The sequence below is a fragment of the Gekko japonicus genome, unplaced genomic scaffold, assembly GCF_001447785.1.
Source record: "Gekko japonicus isolate JY-2015 unplaced genomic scaffold, Gekko_japonicus_V1.1 scaffold77, whole genome shotgun sequence".
In the NCBI taxonomy this organism is placed as follows: Eukaryota; Metazoa; Chordata; class Lepidosauria; order Squamata; family Gekkonidae; genus Gekko; species Gekko japonicus.
This window is the reverse complement of record NW_015161405.1, coordinates 1253285-1272631: the sequence shown is the minus strand read 5'-3', so window position 1 is coordinate 1272631 and position 19347 is coordinate 1253285. Positions and strand designations below refer to the sequence as shown.

Genomic DNA, 19347 nt, shown 5'->3' with positions numbered 1-19347 from the left:
CTAAGGGGGCTAGCCACTGAGATCAAAGCTTAGCTAGAATTTCAGTCTATATTCCTCAGGTCCAAGGCAAAACTCTGCCTCCCTTTACAGCTCAATGTGGTTTTCATACAATGTACCAAGAGTATATGGCCCAGTGTCTGATGGCAGTGGTCAAATGGCCGAGGGAGAACTGAAGCTGATGAAGCTGATGCTAGCTAAAGAACCACTGCTTTAAATGGTCTTGTGCTTCCTACCATTGATGATATGCAGCTTTTGCTGAAATACTCTGTTAAGCACTTGGGAGTGTGACTGTGAAAGATGGTTTTTTACCAGCTACATATTTACAGATGCCTGACCTGGAGACGCTGTTCCATGCTTCAGTTACCTCAAGGCCAGTTTACTGTAACACGCTCTACATGGGGATACCCCTTGAAGACAATCCAGAAACTGAACTTAGTGAATCATACAGCAGCTTGTCTGTTACCTGGGGCTAGCCAGTGGGACAATGTTGTTCCTATTTTCAGATCCCTTCACTGGCTGCTGGTTAGTTTTTGAGTCCAATTCAAAGCACCAGTGCTTAATTTAAAGCCCTTCATGACCTGGGGCCCACATACTTGAAGAGCTGCCTCTCCCTGTGTGGCAGCTTCAGTCTCCCCAATCTACCAGTGCAAGAAATACTCCATTTAAAACCAGCAGTACAATCCTGTCCAAATATCAGCCTTACCAACCAATTTCTTAAGTAAATAGAAATGAATGGTCACCCTTTTGTGTATTCCCTACATCTGTTATTCAGGGATATCCTGCCTCTGTATATGGAGTTTTTATTTTGCTGTCATGGCTAAATAATAGCTAGTGATAGAGAACATGAAAGCCTGTGTGGCACAATGGTCAGAGTAGGACTTGGACCAGGTCAAATCTCTGCTCTGCTATGGAAGTTTGCCACGTGACCCTGGGCCCACGACTACATCTCAGCCTAACCCACTTCACACATTTATTGTTGTGAGAATAAAATGGAGGAGGGGAAAGCAATGTGATAAGCTGCTTTGGGTCCCCACAAAGGAGGAAAGGGGTATGTAAATAAACGGACAAATAGGAATCGGTCTCCATGTTGCTGTGATAGGGTTGCCAACTCCTTGGTGGAAAACTGCTGGAGATTTGGAAGTGGATCCCGGGGAGGGCAGGGTTGTGGGAGAGGAGGGATCTCATGGGGCATAATGCCATAGAGCCCACCCTCCAAAGCAGCTATTTTTGCCAGGGGAACTGATCTCTGTTGTCTGGAGATGAATTGGAAGGCCATGAGATCTCCAGGCCCCACCTGGAGGCTAGCAAACCTATGCTGTTATCATGACTGAAATGGAAACTGTAAGGCCTTTGAGCAGTGAAGAGTGAAAATACAACAGTGGTCTAATTCTCGAAAGTCCCACCTCCTTCTGTCCTAAGAACTGCTTACATTTGCAAGCTTTCAAAGGCAAGTTCCCTGCTGAAATGTTTTCAGAGTAAATGGTTACTGATGCATCTGTCTGTCCAACGCAAGGCTCTAATCAGTTCAGAGTAGATCTCATTTACAAAACGAGTAGTTATCAGCACATATGATGTGCAGAGCTTTTGAGGCCCCTTGCTGTTTACCAAATGATCTTTTTCATTTAAATCAATAGTAGCATCTTTTTCATCCCCATTCTTTCATCTCCCAAAAACCACATCTCTGTTACCTATTTTTTTCTCTCTTGGCAATTTCAATTAAGTTTCTGCTGCACATGAACCACAGAGAGTTCTATTTTAACTAAACAAAACATTAAAACACCCAGAAAATCACAGCTTCCCCCTGAAGTCTGCTTCTCTCAGCATGTCAGAATAAATCAAACTGAAATAACTGTTTACTCGATGATGTCACTTTGAAAAAAATAGAGGGAGAAAACAAGGGAGAGGGGGAGAAACCCCTAAGAAGGGTGTGCAGCCAGAACCGTTTTCTCTTTTTCTCAGTGGTAAATGAGTCAGATATTAGTTGGCCAGGAAAAGAGCCACCTTCTTCAAACTCTGAGTTGGAAATGAGTCATCTAGCTCTGAAAATCAGGATAGCCTCCAACATAACTGGCAAGTTTCTTGCTAAGAAAATGTTTTTCTCTCCCTCCCCCCCCAAACCCCTCCCTCCCCCCTACCCTTACTCCCTTTCCCTCTCACACACAAATATGCACAAGAACCTGATTTTATACCCAGCTTTTTGGCAGATTAGTTAGCCAGCATGTCTCAGCTGCCCTTGTTTTGATGTGTGCATTCTTTGGGAAGCTGTGCTGAGGGACAATGTGTAAATCTCCAGTCCATACACACAGGATTCTATATCCTTTGGGGGACTTGGACAGGCCAATTTGCCCCCTTCTCTCTCTCAGCTGCTCTCCACATTCTGTATGTCCTGGAGCATATTCCTTCCTCATCAGGATATTGAGGAGGGGGTCTGCAAATGTTTAAGCAAATAAAGAGTCCTGCGGGTCAGACTAGTTGTCCATCTAGTCCAGCATCCTGCTTCATGCAAAAAACTTTTTTTCCCTATCCCCATATGTGTTTTTTCCCCACGTGCCAGAACAAAAACTTTTTTTCCCTATCCCCATATGTGGGGTTTTTTTTCACGTGCCAGAATAGCTGTGGGAGGGTGGAAGGTGGCGGTGGTGGCTGTTTCAGCAGTTGAAAAGGCACGGAAGGGGGACAAGTGGGCCTCAGCCAACTATGCTATAGGCCCATCAGTACTGGCCCCTCACTGAATTTTTAAATCACTTTAAAATGATGGTGGCATCTTGGTGGCAGACACAAGGACACCAGTAGTGGTCAACCAGTTGCCTCGGAGGGCCAACAAACAGGGCATAGAGGACGAAGCCCTCTCCTGATGCTGCCTTCTATCACTGGTATCCAGAGGTTTGTTCTGCCTCAGTATATGGAGGTTCCCATCAGTCACCATGGCTAGTAGCCCTTGATGTATTTCTTCTCCATGAATGTGTCTTCTCCATGAATGTGTCTCCACCCTTTACAATCATTTATGGTAATGGCAATCACTTCCTTCATCAGCAGCTAATTCCAGCTTCTCTTTTTGTTCAGTTTATAAAGCCATTGCTTCAACCACCAAACAAAACTAGGGAACAGTTGAAAACAGCTAAAACCACCCACCACTCAGCCAACCTGGAAGTCACGGCTCTCCCATGTCATTGTTTCAGCATACCTGAGAAGTTCCCTGAGTATAGAGAAGCACCTAGTTTGTGGGTTTGGCTACTTTAGTGACTGGAACAAGCCACCCAGTTTACTATTAAATATAGTGATAATGCTTCTGTACCTCAATAGGAAAGCACTGAACATAATGGGACAATATGCTGACAGTTTTAAATATTAAGAGGGATCTCCAAAGAAATGGGAGGAAACAGTTGCTTATCCACCCATCCACCAAGGACAGGACAAGGAGTATTCATTTTAAACCACAGGAAAGTGGGTTTGAGAGCTGGATATTGAAGAAAAGATAGCAGCAATTTAGAAACATGAAAAGTTGCCCAAACAGATTATAGAGTCTCTTTCCTTGGATGTTTTCAAGGAAAAATGGAATAAGCCTGGGCAGTATATCTGACACGAAATGACTATAGAGAAACCTATTCAAAGCAAATTCTTCTCTTTGGGATTTGTTTGTAAAAAATATTTTTCCCTGATCTGAATATCCCCAGTGCAGAATACCTGGGGCTGTGGCTCAGTGGTAGAGCGTCTGCTTGGCATGCAGAAGATTCCAGATTCAATTCCCTGCATCTCCATATATATAAAAAAAGAACAGGCAGTAGGTGATGTGAAAGACCTCAGCCTGAGACCCTGGAGACCCACTACCAATCTGAGTAGACAATACTGACCTTGATGGGCCAAAGGTCTGGCCCAGTACAAGGCAGCTTCATGTGTGTTCAATACAGCTGGAGTTCATACTTAAAGAACAAGGTGGGAAAATATGGTGCTTAACTATTGCCATCAAGTGCAAGGGGAGTGTTGTTGTAAGGTTCATCACATGATTGTCACCTGATATCTTCATTGCTCAGATTCACAGAGAACCCTTCACCTGTTCTGAATAGTTCACAGAAGACTATGGGATGGGCCACCGTACTTTTTTCCACATGAGAGGAGAAATGACTGTAGAGCTCAGTTTTAATGTCATTTCCCTTGTAATGAAGGCACAGTTAGCTAGGCTCAGTTCTCAAGACCTGGAGTTATATCTGGTCAATGTGAATTCATAATATGCTACTCCTAAAGACGAGAGTTGCTTCCACATCACCCTGGTCTCATTGGAGAGGCAACAGACTGTCCAAATAGTGGTTTCCCCTACACTTTGATGGACCAAGCCCTGTTACAAGTACCATCTTCACCTGTTCCACCACCAGAGAGCTTTGCCAGGTTTTAAAAACAAAACCAGTAATTGACATATTGCTATAAGATATATGGTAATTACATTTCCATCCGGATGGATCACTATAGCTTCAAATCAGTAATAGTCAATTACCATTTTTTTTAACAAAAGCACCCCCAAAGCCGTCTGGTGGCATAGGGAGGGCTGGGGCAAGAAAAATGGATAAGCTGTCCATATGTGCCTTTCCATCCACATGGCATGCAAACGTGCTTTAATGACAGCCTTTCCAAAAGATCATATCAAAGATTGGAGAAAGATTAGAGCAAAGCCAGGGAAAACCAGGATAGCAGACAATTAGGGCACAACATTTTGTAGATGCTCAAAAAACAACTGCTCCAGTTTGTTAAACTCGAGTGAAAGCAACCTTGGTGTTAGATCTTTAATGGCAGCCAAAATAGTAGTACCCAGACACAGGAGGAGGAGGAGGAGAATTGGATTTATACCCTGCCCTTCACGCAGAGTCTCAGGCCCAATCTGCATCTAGCATTTGCTCCGCTGTTTTACCAAACCCACACTGGAACAGAAAAAGATGCAGCTCAAAACCACATTCAAATACCCTGGGCCAACACCGTACTGACTGCAGAGTCACCCCTGAATGGCCATAAAACAGCTATAAATCTATGCAGACAGCTACCATAAAACCGAGAGATCAAACGAAGTGAAAGCAGCATGCAGTCTGGACACTGCCACAAAATCTGACAATCAATCAAAGTGAAAGTGGCATGCAATGTAGAGGGGAATTTCTTTTCCAGCATGGGTTTGGTAAAACAGCAGCGCAAATGCTAGCTGCAGATTGGGCCTCAGAGTGGCTTACAATCTCCTTCCCTTCTTCTCCCCACAACAGACACATTGTGAGGTAGGTGGGGCTGACAGAGTTCTGAGAGAACATCTCTGAGAAAACTGTGACTGACCCAAGGTCACCCAGCTGCTGCATGTGGAGGAGTGTGGAATCAAATCCACTTCTCCAGATTACAGTCCACCACTCTTAACCACTACACGGGAAGCACAGGCCTCACTTGTAACAACAGGGGCACTCTTAGTTATTCTGGGGTCCCAGACAAACCTCAAGAATGGGCCCCTGAATCTCTCTGGCGATCAGCTGAGGGTGGTGGTGGCCACCTGATCACCCTCTATTGGATCACCCTTCCTGCCACACTGCAAGAGTCACAGGAAAATGGGGGATCAGCTGAAAGATGGTTTGCTGGGGGTTCCCTACTGCCCTACAGCTGGCTGATGGGAAAGCTTACCCACCTGTTATGTATTCAGTTATTATGTGAAGTTAGGAACTGGGCTTACAGCTCCATAGAAGCCCTAGTATGCTGAAATGCGAGACCGGATTGGCCAATGCTGCAAATAGGCCATTCCGAAGTGACATTGACTTTCAGCGGGAACCAATTCCATTGGTCCTAAGCAATGCATTTTTATTGGTCATTATCTGTTCTAGAGATGTGGCTTTGACAGTTCAAAAAGTATAAAAGTTAGAAGGTTCTGTTGAATTTTGTCCTGTGTTAAGTTATGAGCTGAATAAAGAAATCACTTGTTTATGAGCTGCCTCAATCTCAGTTCATAATACTACCGTATCAAAAAGGGCAGATACCAAGCTAGTCCAGTGGATTTCTGAATGGTTTGGTGACCTTCCTTGGAATATATTGAGGTTCCCAAGCCCAGTAAATATTCTTTGGTTAATTCTTAATAAGGAGATGAGGATCACTTTGGCATAGCCCTGTTTTCTGTGTCAAATATTGCTTAACCGTATCTCCATGATGTGATCTCAAGTGTGGGGCCGATGAAAGGAAGGGTTTCAGTTGGATTTCTTTTGGCAGCACTAGTTTTAATGTTATTTCTTGCTTGAATTCTTTTTTAAAGATTGAATAGCATAACCAGTTTTTTAAAAAGTTGTCTTCACTCTTCTTTTCCTGCTTTCCCCTCTGTTTTTCTTTTCCCTCCTTTTTCTCCACCCTCTGCATGCTTCCTGGGCAGAAGAAGTTGTAAACAGACAAACTTCTGGACACAACTGAGGGAAATCGCACTGATTACAACACATATATGTTCCACACATGTTTAGATCATCTCAGAAAATTCTGGCCCTACTGGCTCCAGTGAATAAGTTCCTGAACTGCCAGCAAAGAAACTGAAGAGGCTCCTAAGCAAAGCAAGTATCCTTCAAGGGAAGCCATTTTTCCACAGAAGAGTTCACCGTGATGAATGTGCCCTGATTCCCATCCAGACTGGGAAAGGGTAATGAATCTGGCAGCTGCTTGAATTCCACTTTATCTATATTATTATCGTGTGTCCTATTTCCTCCATTCCCCTTCCTTTCAGTTCCAGTCGCAGTTTAGTTTATGCAAAAAGTTTTTTTAAAAAAAATTGGCTGTGGGGAGGGGGGTTGAAATTGCCACATGTGATGTTATGATGGCTTAGCTAATATATTTACACAAGCAAATGCATTGTTGGGGGGGAGGCAGCTTTATTTAAGGTCTTAGCAAATCAATTACTGCTAAGTGGCAGTGGTTTCAAATTAGCACACTCTCAAATATGACAATTAGCTGCTAATTAGTTTAAACTCTGTAATTTGATCTGCCAAACTAATTACACTTCATTATTGAGTCCAAAATTTTGGCTTTGGCCATAGAAATTAGGTCACTCAGACCTAAATGGCAGTTTATATTTCATTTCAGTTTTTCCACACTAGCGAAAGATGCTTCGCATTGGCATCCTGGGCTGATAAAAAGAAATCTAAGCTAAAATTCCCTCTCAAAATAATCATGCAAGAAACAATTGTGTATATGCCTTTATCTGAAAACCTATCATGATTTATTCCCTTCCGTTTTTTCCATTTTTTTTCTGTTGAAACTGTGCTGTCTTGTTTTTACTTGTTATAAAGGAGTAGAGTGATCTCAGGAAGAAAAATAAGACTGTGTAGACAGTGGAGGGATGAGCTATAGGCAAATGGTGATAGATGTGAGGAAAGGATAATCATTTGTCACAGAGGTTCTGCCCCCTGCCCACTGAAGATGCTTGTAGACACGGCCTGGTTTTTTTTAAATAATCTACTCATCCATGAGGACTAGTAGCCTGAGCAGTTTTGCTTTTTTGATAAAACTGGAAAACTCTCTAATACATACCAGTTTTAGATTATTATTTTTACTGTATAGCATTCATGTTTGGAGTCACAGAAAATGAATACCACTGCATTTGCTTTTAACACCTTATATGAGTTCACACGTATAGCTTTTGCAGAGATTTGTAACCAGGGGTTAGAATTCATTCTATCTTTAGTGTTTAAAATGTGTACAATGTAATCTGCTGGGATGACTCAAACCCAGGATTTGAGTTAAGCAATGTATCACCAGGTGAGGGGTACATTATGTTTTTCATTAAATAAAGGATTTCTGAATCCTATGGAAAGAAATCTGTAAAAATGTTCATGTAAGCTCACCCTAAGTGGCCTTAATATTCTAGCTCAGTTACAGCTTCACTGGATGTCCTTGGATGCTCTTTCCACTTTCTCTTCCATTGATAAAAACTCCTGTGTCAACACTTCTGAGGCAGTCTAACGACATCTTTTCATTTTAGGTGACAAACGCCATGGCTTTCTGCATCAACAATAGAATCCTATGCAGAGTTACTCCAGCCTGGTGAACTATTGTCTTGTTACTGTCTGCATTGTAGCTAAAGTGTGATTACCACATGCATGTCTCGACTCCCATCTTCATACCAAAGGAAGCCTTATTCTGTATTCATAATTCTGCAGTACAGCCCCTCCTCCAATTTCTGCACATGGGTATTTAAAGCGTTGTGTATGTTAAGTATACTTTATGCCACAAGCAAGATTGCTATGGGTATGCCATTGATAGTACAGAAGACATACAAAGGTCATCTTCAGACATCATGAACAAACCACAGCTTGTCTGTGTCATGAATAGGCCTGAAATTCCCAGGCTCATGAGTTTCCTCCCTCCTATGTCAATTTGTTTTGATGTCTGGATTCATTCATAAATTGGGAGTTCTTTCTTGCCCCTTGCTGCGATGAGATTCTAAACCAGGGTTAAACCACAGTTGAGAATCCAAGCTTGTGGGCAGGAGATAAACTTCAGTTGGATGACCTACCAAAGCTCACCTTTCACAATATGCTGGGGGTTAGATCAGAGACTGTTGTTCTGCCCCTCGGCCTTTGGCCCAGGGTTTCATCTTGTCTCCCATGCTTTTCAACATCTATATAAAACCACTGGGAGAGGTCATCCAGAGATGTGGACTGAGCTGCTAGCAATATGCAGATGACACACAGCTCTGTCTCATGCTACCAGCAGATCCCAGGGAGGATGCTGAAACTGTGAGCAGGTGCCTGGAGGCAGTTTTGGAATGGATGAGGGCTAACAAGCTTGAAACTTAATCCCAACCAAATCTCCTCTTCTCCATTTTATCCTCACAGCAACCCTGTGAGGTAGATTAAGCTGAGTGTGTGCAACTGACCCGAGGTCACCCAGCCTAAGGAACTGAATGGCACTACTACAGGGAATATGTGAATGATGACCACAAGGTACCGTATTAATTTATTTGTTAAAAATGTATCGCCCGCCTTCTCCTTTCCCTAAAGCTCAAGGCAACTTACAACTCCAAATTTAAAACATATAAAATACAATAGAGCCCCATTAACAGCCCTAGCAAATAAAAGGGTCTTGCAGTGTTCCCTCTAAGCTGAGTTAGTGTGAGCCAGCTCACAGTTTTTTAGCCCCTGGCTCACACATTTTTGTCTTCACTCAGGAAGGATGGCTCCACAGCAAACTAATTTATGCAGTATCCAAATCGCTGGCTCGCAACTTTAATGCCAGTAGCTCTCAAAGTAGAATTTTTGCTCAAAAGACTCAACAGCTTAGAGGGAACATTACTTGCAGCAATCCTTTAACCCTGTTCAGAATACCTCTGTGGAGAGCCTGCTCCATGGGGTGAGAGCTATAGCAGATACAGGCTCTGGTCAATGACAGGTGGGCTAATTTGAACAGGGGATCCCTTTCTGTGGTACATTACTACAGAGACTACAGAAAATATGTTTTGGGTATGTCCACAACCCCCTCCTCCTATTGTGTGTTCAGGTTCCTAGAGAAGCTTAGCCTATATGAGATTTGTTTTTCTTCTTCTTCTTCTTCCCTCCTTCCTCCATTCTCTCACACAATGGTGTCAGAACAGCCCCACTTAATTTGGACACTCCTTTGCTGCTTAGAAAGGTTTGGCCCGGATAAACCTTAAGAACTCTATAATGTCCTTTTTTACAGAGTCACTTTTTGACTGGATCAACTCTATTTGCCATTCACTACATGGAACTCTTCACACATCATGTTAAAATACTTGATCGGTGAAGTACATTGGCAGTTGTTCTTTCATTTTATAGAATTGTTAAATTCGTGTCCAAGTCAATCGTGTTAGGTCAGTGTGGAACAACAGCTGACAGACGGGGAGAAATGAACCCACCCTCCTTTATCCATTGATTGGACTTCATTGTGGGAAACAAAGCAGAGTTAGACTCATTCATCACAGGGCAACTCCCAGTTTTGGCCTAGCAGATCTAAGGGAACCAGTATGTTTTCATTAGTAAAAGAGCTCATTTGTATGGAGGCAATTCTTACATGTCTTTTTTATGTCCAGGTGATGGCAGTTTAAATTTACAACACACCTGGTGCACTGCATATCCATTCAGGAGGTTAATACTAACAACCACTTTCAGTTCAAACAGAGGAATAAGGCTGGCTGTAGCTTATATCAAGATGCTATGCAGGATCACACCATGTGGTCTCACATAATAATCATCCACTGGCTCCATTCTTTCCTTTGCTGACATTCAGGCCCATAGCTACAATGGGGTATTTCAGGGCCACAAACCCTGAATCATCAGCCATGCACCACCCATCATGCCCCTACCCCAGCCGTGCTCAATCCCAGCCATGGCCAAGGGAAGGGACAGCAAACATACGATGTGACAGGCAGGCCTCTCTGGCATCATGTGACCCATGCCACTCCCAACAAAGGCTCCAGGGAATTTGTATGGGGGAGAGAGCTGCTTATATGGAGCCAACCACCACTGCTGACTTTGAGTCCAGCTTCTGTTCGTGGCTCAGCCACCACCTTCTGACCACACACAACTCCCCATAGCTACAATGGGGTATTTCAGGGCCACAAACCCTGAATCATCAGCCATGCACCACCCATCATGCCCCTACCCCAGCCGTGCTCAATCCCAGCCATGGCCAAGGGAAGGGACAGCAAACATACGATGTGACAGGCAGGCCTCTCTGGCATCATGTGACCCATGCCACTCCCAACAAAGGCTCCAGGGAATTTGTATGGGGGAGAGAGCTGCTTATATGGAGCCAACCACCACTGCTGACTTTGAGTCCAGCTTCTGTTCGTGTGCAGTTTAAATTTACAACACACCTGGTGCGCTGCATATCCATTCACGAGGTTAACACTAACAACCACTTTCAGTTCAGAGGAATAAGGCTGGCTGTAGCTTATATCAAGATGCTATGCAGGATCACACCATGTGGTCTCACATAATACTCATCTACTGGCTCCATTCTTTTCTTTGCTGACTTTCAGGCCCATAGCTACAATGGGGTATTTCAGGATGTTGGGTATTTGCATGTTGAAAACACTCAATGTGTGTATAGGGTTAAATGTCTGTTCTGTTGTTACAGGAAATCACCTGTCTTTGTGTTAGCCAGTGTTAGCTCAAGTCTGTTAGCCCGCGAAAAGCATCCCTGTTCTAAGAGTTTGATTGGGAGCAAGGTATTAGTAACTTTGCATTTTATGGCCCCTCTTCCGCTCTTTGTTTGCCTTGGAGGAGAAGCACGTTGGAGGGCCATCTTCTTCCAGTTCTTCTAGTCTAGAGAGGATGTAGCTGATTTAGCTCTCTGTTATTTTCTCCCAAGTTTACCCTTCCCTATGGTAGAATTGTAGTAAACTTTTATATTTTTAAACACACATGGACTCTGGGTCTGATTATTGAACTCTGGCATCACTAAGCTGTTTTTTTAACTCTGCTGAATTTCTTAAAAACTCCAACACAGGGCCACAAACCCTGAATCATCAGCCATGCACCACCCATCATGCCCCTACCCCAGCCGTGCTCAATCCCAGCCATGGCCAAGGGAAGGGACAGCAAACATACAATGTGACAGGCAGGCGTCTCTGGCATCATGTGACCCATGCCACTCCCAACAAAGGCTCCAGGGAATTTCATGTGCCTGAATGAGGTGGATTTGTATGGGGGAGAGAGCTGCTTTTATGGATCCAACCGCCACCGCTGACTTTGAGTCCAGCTTCTGTTCGTGGCTCAGCCACCACCTTCTGACCACACACAACTCGGCTTGCAATGAACAGGCTCTGTCTTCCCCATGGAAGGGGGGCTCTGGCAGGAGTAATTCCTTTACTGCCTCGTGCCTCCCAAGGGGCAAGCCAAGCCCGTTGGCTCCCTCCCCCTCACTCGCTTCCATTCCTGCCATTCTTGTCAAGGGCTGCTACTTCATTCTCTGTCCAACTTCCATGATTGAAATGGGAAGTCAGAGAGCTTCAGGCAGCATGCACACAGGGCTATTGGGGAGCGGGAAAGCCACACCTGAGCCAAGAGCTTTCCTGCCAGCCCTTGGGAAGGAGGGGGACAGCATAGCTAGCACCCTACACACACACGGGGAAGGGCCAGCACTGTGAATGGGGTGCAGGACTTGGTGGAGAGGAGGCTTCAAGCCCTTGCCCCCCACCCCCGAACTAAACCCCACAGCAGACCCACCCTGCCTCTAGCAGGCAGGGCCTGCAGAACTGAGAGCGCACCAGCTGGCTCATGGCCCATTTAATGTAGCAAACTGTGTGAACTGTCATTAATTAAATTAAATGTAACTTAATTAACCTTGATTTAATGAACTTCCCCCTAAGGAATTTAAATGCCCCCTGTCCCAAAAAGAATCCTGGCTACGGGCCTGCTGACATCCCTATAAAGCCACACAGACTAAGGCCCATTACCAAGCCACACAGACTAAGGCCCATTACCAATGTGCCATTTCCTGGCTCACAGTTAAAACAAATATTTGGAGAGGACAGCTAAAAATGGCCACCAATATGGCCACCACTCATTCACTGTCACTTTGCAGATCTTTTCCATTAATCCTTGAAGGCTGTGCTTTTTCCTTCTCCGGCAGAGGAACACATATCACCAAAGAAGATGCTGAAAAGGCCTTGTTGATTTGGAGTGAAATTCAAAAAGCTCTGAAATAAGGCTCTGGTGCTCTTTCTGCACTCTCCTTTTAATCCATGTCGTCCAAGCAATTCTGCACTAAAATCGATTTCAACCTTTTTTTAATCCAAGATTTTTTTCCTGTTCTGCACTAAAACCAAATTCAACCTTCTTTTTATTCCGGGTTTTCCTTCTGTTCTGCATTATACTACCTCCCTTCACTGGCCAGCCCAGTTCCAGCCTGCTGTTGCCCCGGGTTATATGGATGCTGTTTTGCCGTGGACTTAAATTGTATCGACTTGAACACTGAGAAAATTCAGAGTGGCAGGCAAACATGGAAAGGACCATTGTCTGTATAAAGCTGGGGGGGGGGTTGGAGTCAAAGAGGAGCTCTTGGGTAATGAACCTCCAGTGGGGGAGCATGCCAATGGATTTGGGATTCTTGTCTTTTGCTTGGACTCTTGTGGATCCTTACAGACCAACCATTTTAAATTCTAGCATAAGGGTTTGTGGACTAGAGGCCATGTCATCAGATGCAGAGGTGGGACTTATCTCATGGGCTATAGTCCTTGGAACCCCTGATTTGGATGGCCCAGGGTAGCTTGATTTTGTCAAATCTTGGACGCTAAGCAGGTTCTGTCCTGGATAGTACTTGAATGGGAGACCACCAAGGAAGTCCAGGGTCACTATGCAGAGGCAGGCAATGGCAAACCACCTTTGCTTGTCTCATGCCTTGAAATCCCTGCTGGGACTTGACAGCACTTTCCACCACCACCAGTCCTTGGAAGCTCAAGGTAGAATAGAACACACTTGTCTTTAAAACATTACAAGGCTCCTCTTTTATCTCTGGTGCAACAGACTAACATGGTTACCCCTGTGGGATTTTCTGCAGGAAGCTAAGCCTAGATACCATTTTGTCATTTCAGGATGTAATCTACTATGGCTGACTAGTGCTCGGTGAATTGTTTTCCTTTTAACTCCGTGTTACAATCTGAAGAAGCACTTCCAATGATAGTTATATTGTGACCATATTAATAAGTGGTGATGGAGGTGAGAGGCCAAAGACCTGAGAGCAATTTCCACACTCTCCAGGCAAACAAGCCATGTGGTTACAAAGCAACATCATTTGAAGGTCTATAGTAGCTTGACAATCTTGAGCCAGTGTACGTTTTTCCTGGTTGTCAAGAAAGAGCATGTTAAAAGTGCCTGGATTTAAAAAAAACAACCCAATTTTAAACAGTTGTACAACATAGGTATGCAGAATAGCATTGCCAGGATCTGCCCATACCTGCTATGTTCTTCTGGAAAAGACTGTTCAACATCTACGGAGAGTAAGGCCATAGCCGATACTGCCTCTGTCTCCTCTCTCTCCTGTTTCTGAGTCTCAGCCAGCTTACAGCTAACTGGCACAACATAAGGCTCCACAGACTTCCAGTACTTACCTAAAGAAAATACATAATAATTTATGAGAAATTTTTAGCTAGCATGGTGGCATACGCCTAGTAAGTTTCGATCCAATGCAAGAGTGGCTAGAAGTGTCTGAGCCATTGTGAGTGGGATTTCAAATGGCTTGCGATGAGGTCTGTTGCTGGATCCCATGGTGCCAAGTTGGAAAGTGTTCTCTTTCCAAGGTCTATGTCACAGCCTCCCTGAGAAATTCATAAACTGAAAGAATGGCATACCATTTAATGAACTCTGAGTATTTGAGAGGCAGCAGGGCCGTCATTTCTTTCTGCACAGTGAGAGCTCACTGCAGCAGTATTTGCAAAATCGGAGAGTGTAAGACTAGCTGGTACATTTCATACAATCCCAAAGAGGAAAATCAGAGATGACTGTAACAGGAGCAGGAGTGAGGACCGCCAGAAGAGAGTCTACATAGTGATGTTGCCAGAACCATCAGGTTTTGTTGGTCCTGGATGTTCTTTCGCCTCTAACCTCAGGGTGTGTGCTAGCACAATAATTTATTTTTTATATATATATACATACAAATGTGCTGGCTGATGTTGGAGCACAGCCATGTATAGTAGGAAAACTCAGAACAAGGTAGGCAAGGGAATATTGGCTCATTCAATAGTGTGTGGACTTACACAAAAATAGAAAGAGAATTTTCAGCCACTTGGTTGCAGCAACAGAGGAAGCATTTGGAAAGTGAAGCGGGGTATCTGGGTGATGGCAAAACAATCACTCACAAGTGTAACATCATGAAAGAACTGAGGTCAATCAGTGGCAAAGAAATCCATGAACACAATCACTTCTCGGCCTTTTGACTAAGATCAAGTGAAGAAATCCGTGAACAGACCAGAATGCCTGCATGTGTTTTTCCTGGTCCCACAACTTTTTAAGTGCTTTCTGATCTCCAGATGGATGGCACCTGGGATTTAGAAGAGAGCACTGAAGTTTTGGAAGGCCAACAGGCATGTCAGTAGCTGGAATAACACAGGTTACATTCGAGTGTATATCCAGGAACTAGCAGATGGTCCCCAGTTATAGTTATTGTGGCAAGGGGACACGTTTCTCGGAAGTCCAAATAATCCTCACCCTCTGGGGGAAATTGCTATGAACCAGAAGAATCAAATTGTGATCCTGTCTCTTAAACAACCCATCTAATTCAGCAAGAGGGTTGAATCCACCAAATGGCATGGGTTGGGATAAATGCTCCTTCTAAGCTGTGGAGTCTTGTGAGCAAAAATTCTACTTTGTGAGCTACTGGCATTAAAGTTGTGAGCAAGTGATTTGGCTGCTATTAGTTTGCTCTGGAGTCATCCTTCCTGAGCTAGGACAAAAATGTGTGAGCCAGAGGCTAAAAAACTGTGAGCTAGCTCACACTAACTCAGCTTAGAGGGAACACTGGTTGGGAACCTAAAGGACTGTAAACGAAGCATGGATAGGCTCTTTTTGCCACCTTCCCACATGCCATTATGCCCCAGTGTCCCCCCCCCAAAGAACCACTCCTTAACACCAGGGGATCCTCTGATGGGTGAAGGGGGCAGCAGAGACAAGGCTGGGGCACAAAGGGATGCAGACAGAAGGCGGGTGGGAAGAAACTGCTCCTCAACTCGTTCAAGAGTTTAGAATCCACCTATTTATAAAGGACACCTTAGCAGAGAGGACCACCATGGAAAGACCTAAAAAAAATTAAATTGTTGCACTGGTTCAAAAGTGGAGCCAACTTCAGAATGCAAATGTTTTGTGTTTGAAATGTAACTTCATGCAGCAGAGCTGGGTTTTACCATCCTAGGCTGAAACTGAGTTTTCAGCATTGTTTTTCTTCACATACTAAATGTCCTCTATTACTATGTGATTCAGTATGTGCCACACAAAACAAATATGGTAAAATCACCCTCTGGTACTTCAAGAACATCCAAATGTGGCCCTATGGCCTGCTTGTGGGTCTTGGGAAGCTAGGCAGATTCACTTTGCCAAGCCATTCCCTAAGCCTAGATTGACAAACAGATACCAATTCTCTAATAGTCCAAGAACATCTAAGCAGAGCTACCCCCTTCTAAGTCCATTGAAATCAATGGAACCTGGACTTCCGGTCAACGGAACAGCGATGGCGGACGCTCTCCTCACAACTAAGGAGGGCGAATCACACACCAGCGGCCTGGAGAGGTGCCATCTTTGTGATAGGCTCCAGGCCACGGGGCTTTTGAGTGGTAGCCTCTTCAATGGCGTAATACCGGAGAATTGAGGCTTCCCTCCACCCCAAGGGTCCAGTCGCTGAGTGGCCTTTGGGCATAAGCTGGACTGACCGGGACAAGTGCTGGAGATCGAGCGGAATGGCGTAAAACCGAGCGTGGTCAGATAAACTGGCCAACAATGAACGTGAGTTCTGAATAAAAACGGAGTAGTTTGAAAAGTGATTTTCCCCCCCCTGTGATTGGAAACAGAGATTGCAAAGAGGGACGCCTGTTTTGCGAATGAGTGGTTAAGACACGAAGGGGGAGAGGGGAGGAAGTAAACCGAAAGTGTTTTGAGAGACTTATCTGAATTGCAAAGTCATTTGGCAAGTTTTCCGAGCTGTGGGGAAGCAGCAGAAACTGTAAACAAAATGGGAAAGATGGTGGCCCAGCAGAGAAAGTTTAAAATGAAGCCGGGCGGGCAGAGTCCGAGACCGGAAGAGGGAGCAGATGTCCTCAAACTCCTGGTGGATATGCTCAAGCCGGTGATGGAACAACTCGATGGTAACATGATTCTCAGGTTTCAGGGGGTTCTTGAAATGGATTGGGAAGACTTGAAGAGGGTGCTCAGTGAGATCATCGCTCCAGTAGTAGGCTTAACAGTGGATGAACTGGTAAATGAAATGGAGACAGCCTATAGAGCTTACTCCAACTATATTAAAAAAAATAGCCTACCTGGAGAAATAGTGGTCAAGTTTTCAAGAAGACAAACCAGCGATGCCATTTTAAAAGCAACATCAACAACTACACTGAAAATGGGAAATGTAACCATTAAAACTTTAAAGGACATTCCATTTGAAATTAGACAAAAGAGGAAAAATTACAAGGAACTAATTTCTTTTCTTCAAACGAACGGAATATCGTATAGATGGGCAGTTCCGGAAAGTGTCATCTTTAAGATCAACGATAGAAGAGAGAAGATAGACTCCACTTTTAAAGCTAAAGAATTTTTGAAACGTCAGCTGGGGACAGATGATGAGTCTAAAGAGGGAGAATCGAAGTCGAGTGACTCTGCTACCTCGGGAACGGAAGATGATTCTGCCACAGAAAAGGGTGCAGGACCTGCCAAAGTGGTATATGATCTTAGAGACAGAGAGCCGAAGTAATGGCAGAAGGACTTGAAAAATGGCCTTTTGAAGCAAAGAATAAGAAGATGATCAGAGACTTCTCTCATGACAACTAACAAAATAACATACAAGAAGTGAATTGTTATAAGCAAGAACTCAACAAGTATATTGTGATAATAAAACTAATGGTACTAACATATTTACTAGCAGTGAAAAGATCTCCTCTCTTGGGGTTTTAGTCTAGTGTGGTTTGCTTTTCTTTATCCCTAGTTGTAGTCCCTCCCCTATATTTCTTTGTAGTTTGTAGTATATGCAAAATAAAAAATATCCCTATGGGGATTTAAAAGAAAGAAAGAAATCAATGGAATCTAAAGAGTGTTTCCCTCATTGTGATTGGTCCATGAAGCAAATAAAAAGCAAGAGATTTGTACTAGGATTTCGGCAGCAAACATGAGAGCTGGGATAAACTGTGCATTTATGGTGTAGCTGAAAGGGTTCAGTAGGCAGGAGGAAAACTAAGCTGGATGTAAATGGTTTCACTTATAATTTGGGATACAGCTTGAATCCTTTCCAGCCGTGGGATTTCTTTTATGAACAAATGGAATTGGTATTGTCAGTAGAAGTCACAAAACTGAGGAGTAAAAGGACAGTGTGCTTAATCAATGGGTAGCATGATAGGATGGTGGGTTCTTTGACATGCAGCCCCATGACCATGTGAGTTGTTAGCAGGATCCTTATGTAACAGAGAATTTTAGGGGGATAAAGTCTGAAGTATATTAGATATCTAAAAAGTTAAGATTAAGTGATAGAATCTTGGCTTTTCTCCAAAGGTATAAAATCCATGACTAAAAACTGTATATAAAGCATGAAACAATTGCTGGGTCTGGCAAATTCTTTAAAAATGCACACAAAGGAAGACAAACATTCTCTATTTAATGGCACATTTAGAGACTATAATCTCTATTCATTAAAACAAAACAAAAAATTAATAAAAAGGTTAATATAGGCATTCCACAGTGTTCCCACAGAATGTTCATGCAACAGTCAGACTATGCAATGAACAAGCAATTCAAAACCCATTATTTATGGGTTTCAATGTTCACCAAGTGGGTGGGGGGTTTGCTAGAAAAACAGATGTGCAAGAAAACCAGATCTGCTGGCATAGGAATAAGACTTCACTTGGCTGTAAAAGAAATGAACCCGTGTTCGCTGCTGGAGTTTTTCAAGGGTGTTCATAAAATAAAGTAACAGCAACTCAGACGCAGGAGTCTACCTTCCTGTGTGTACCACTTTGGATCATGGCCCTTCTCCCCTCCTCCCTAATAGATTAAACCAACTGATTACCTGCAAACGGTTCTAAATACAGAACTTATACTGTTTCTACACGGGGTTAGTTTCAAAGGTGCCTTACTGGAAGGTGGAAGAGAAACTTTGGATCTAATCCCAGGTTTGGACCAACCATTCCAGTAGTTATAGGACAGACATATCCCAATACTTTGCTGCCTAAAGCAGAAAGCCCAAATGGCAGCCCTGTTCATGGGCTGTATCCACATGGCACTGGATATGAGACTATTGTTATGCTATAGCAATCATGTGTAAATGGATTACTCTGTGTGGACAAGCCAATCCTGTTATGGACAATTACTATAGCCAATGAAATCAAATGGCTTAGACTTGCAAACTTACGCACAGGATTGCATTCAATATTTTATATAAGGGTGTATTACAAACACATGCAAGTAGCCATATGTGAGTTGTGTTGTCAAAATAATGGAAAAGTCACATTGTGCAAAATCAATAGATTATATAACCTGCTGTCAGCATATCTGTGAACCTTTGTAGATAATACTTGATACATTGTTGGGTTCTACCCAACCCCTAGTTAGTGAGCATGGAAGAACGGGGCAGCTGGAAAAAAAACCAATTGGATTGTGCCTGGGGTGAAATGCTTTACACTTCAGGATCAGTGCAAAATTTTTC

At 43.6% G+C, this 19347-nt stretch overlaps 1 protein-coding gene across 1 annotated transcript in view; it reads right to left on the bottom strand.

The window, feature by feature from the left end:
* Positions 1 to 13754: 13754 nt before the first annotated feature.
* Positions 13755 to 19347, bottom strand: part of LOC107122955 (histone deacetylase 9-like) — a 190922-nt gene continuing 185329 nt past the window's right edge. The window contains exons 14-15 of the mRNA XM_015426106.1: positions 13909 to 14062; positions 13755 to 13794 (exon numbers count right to left, since the gene is read on the bottom strand). Coding sequence (XP_015281592.1) covers positions 13755 to 13794; positions 13909 to 14062 — 194 coding nt within the window. The remainder of the gene's footprint in view (positions 13795 to 13908; positions 14063 to 19347) is intronic.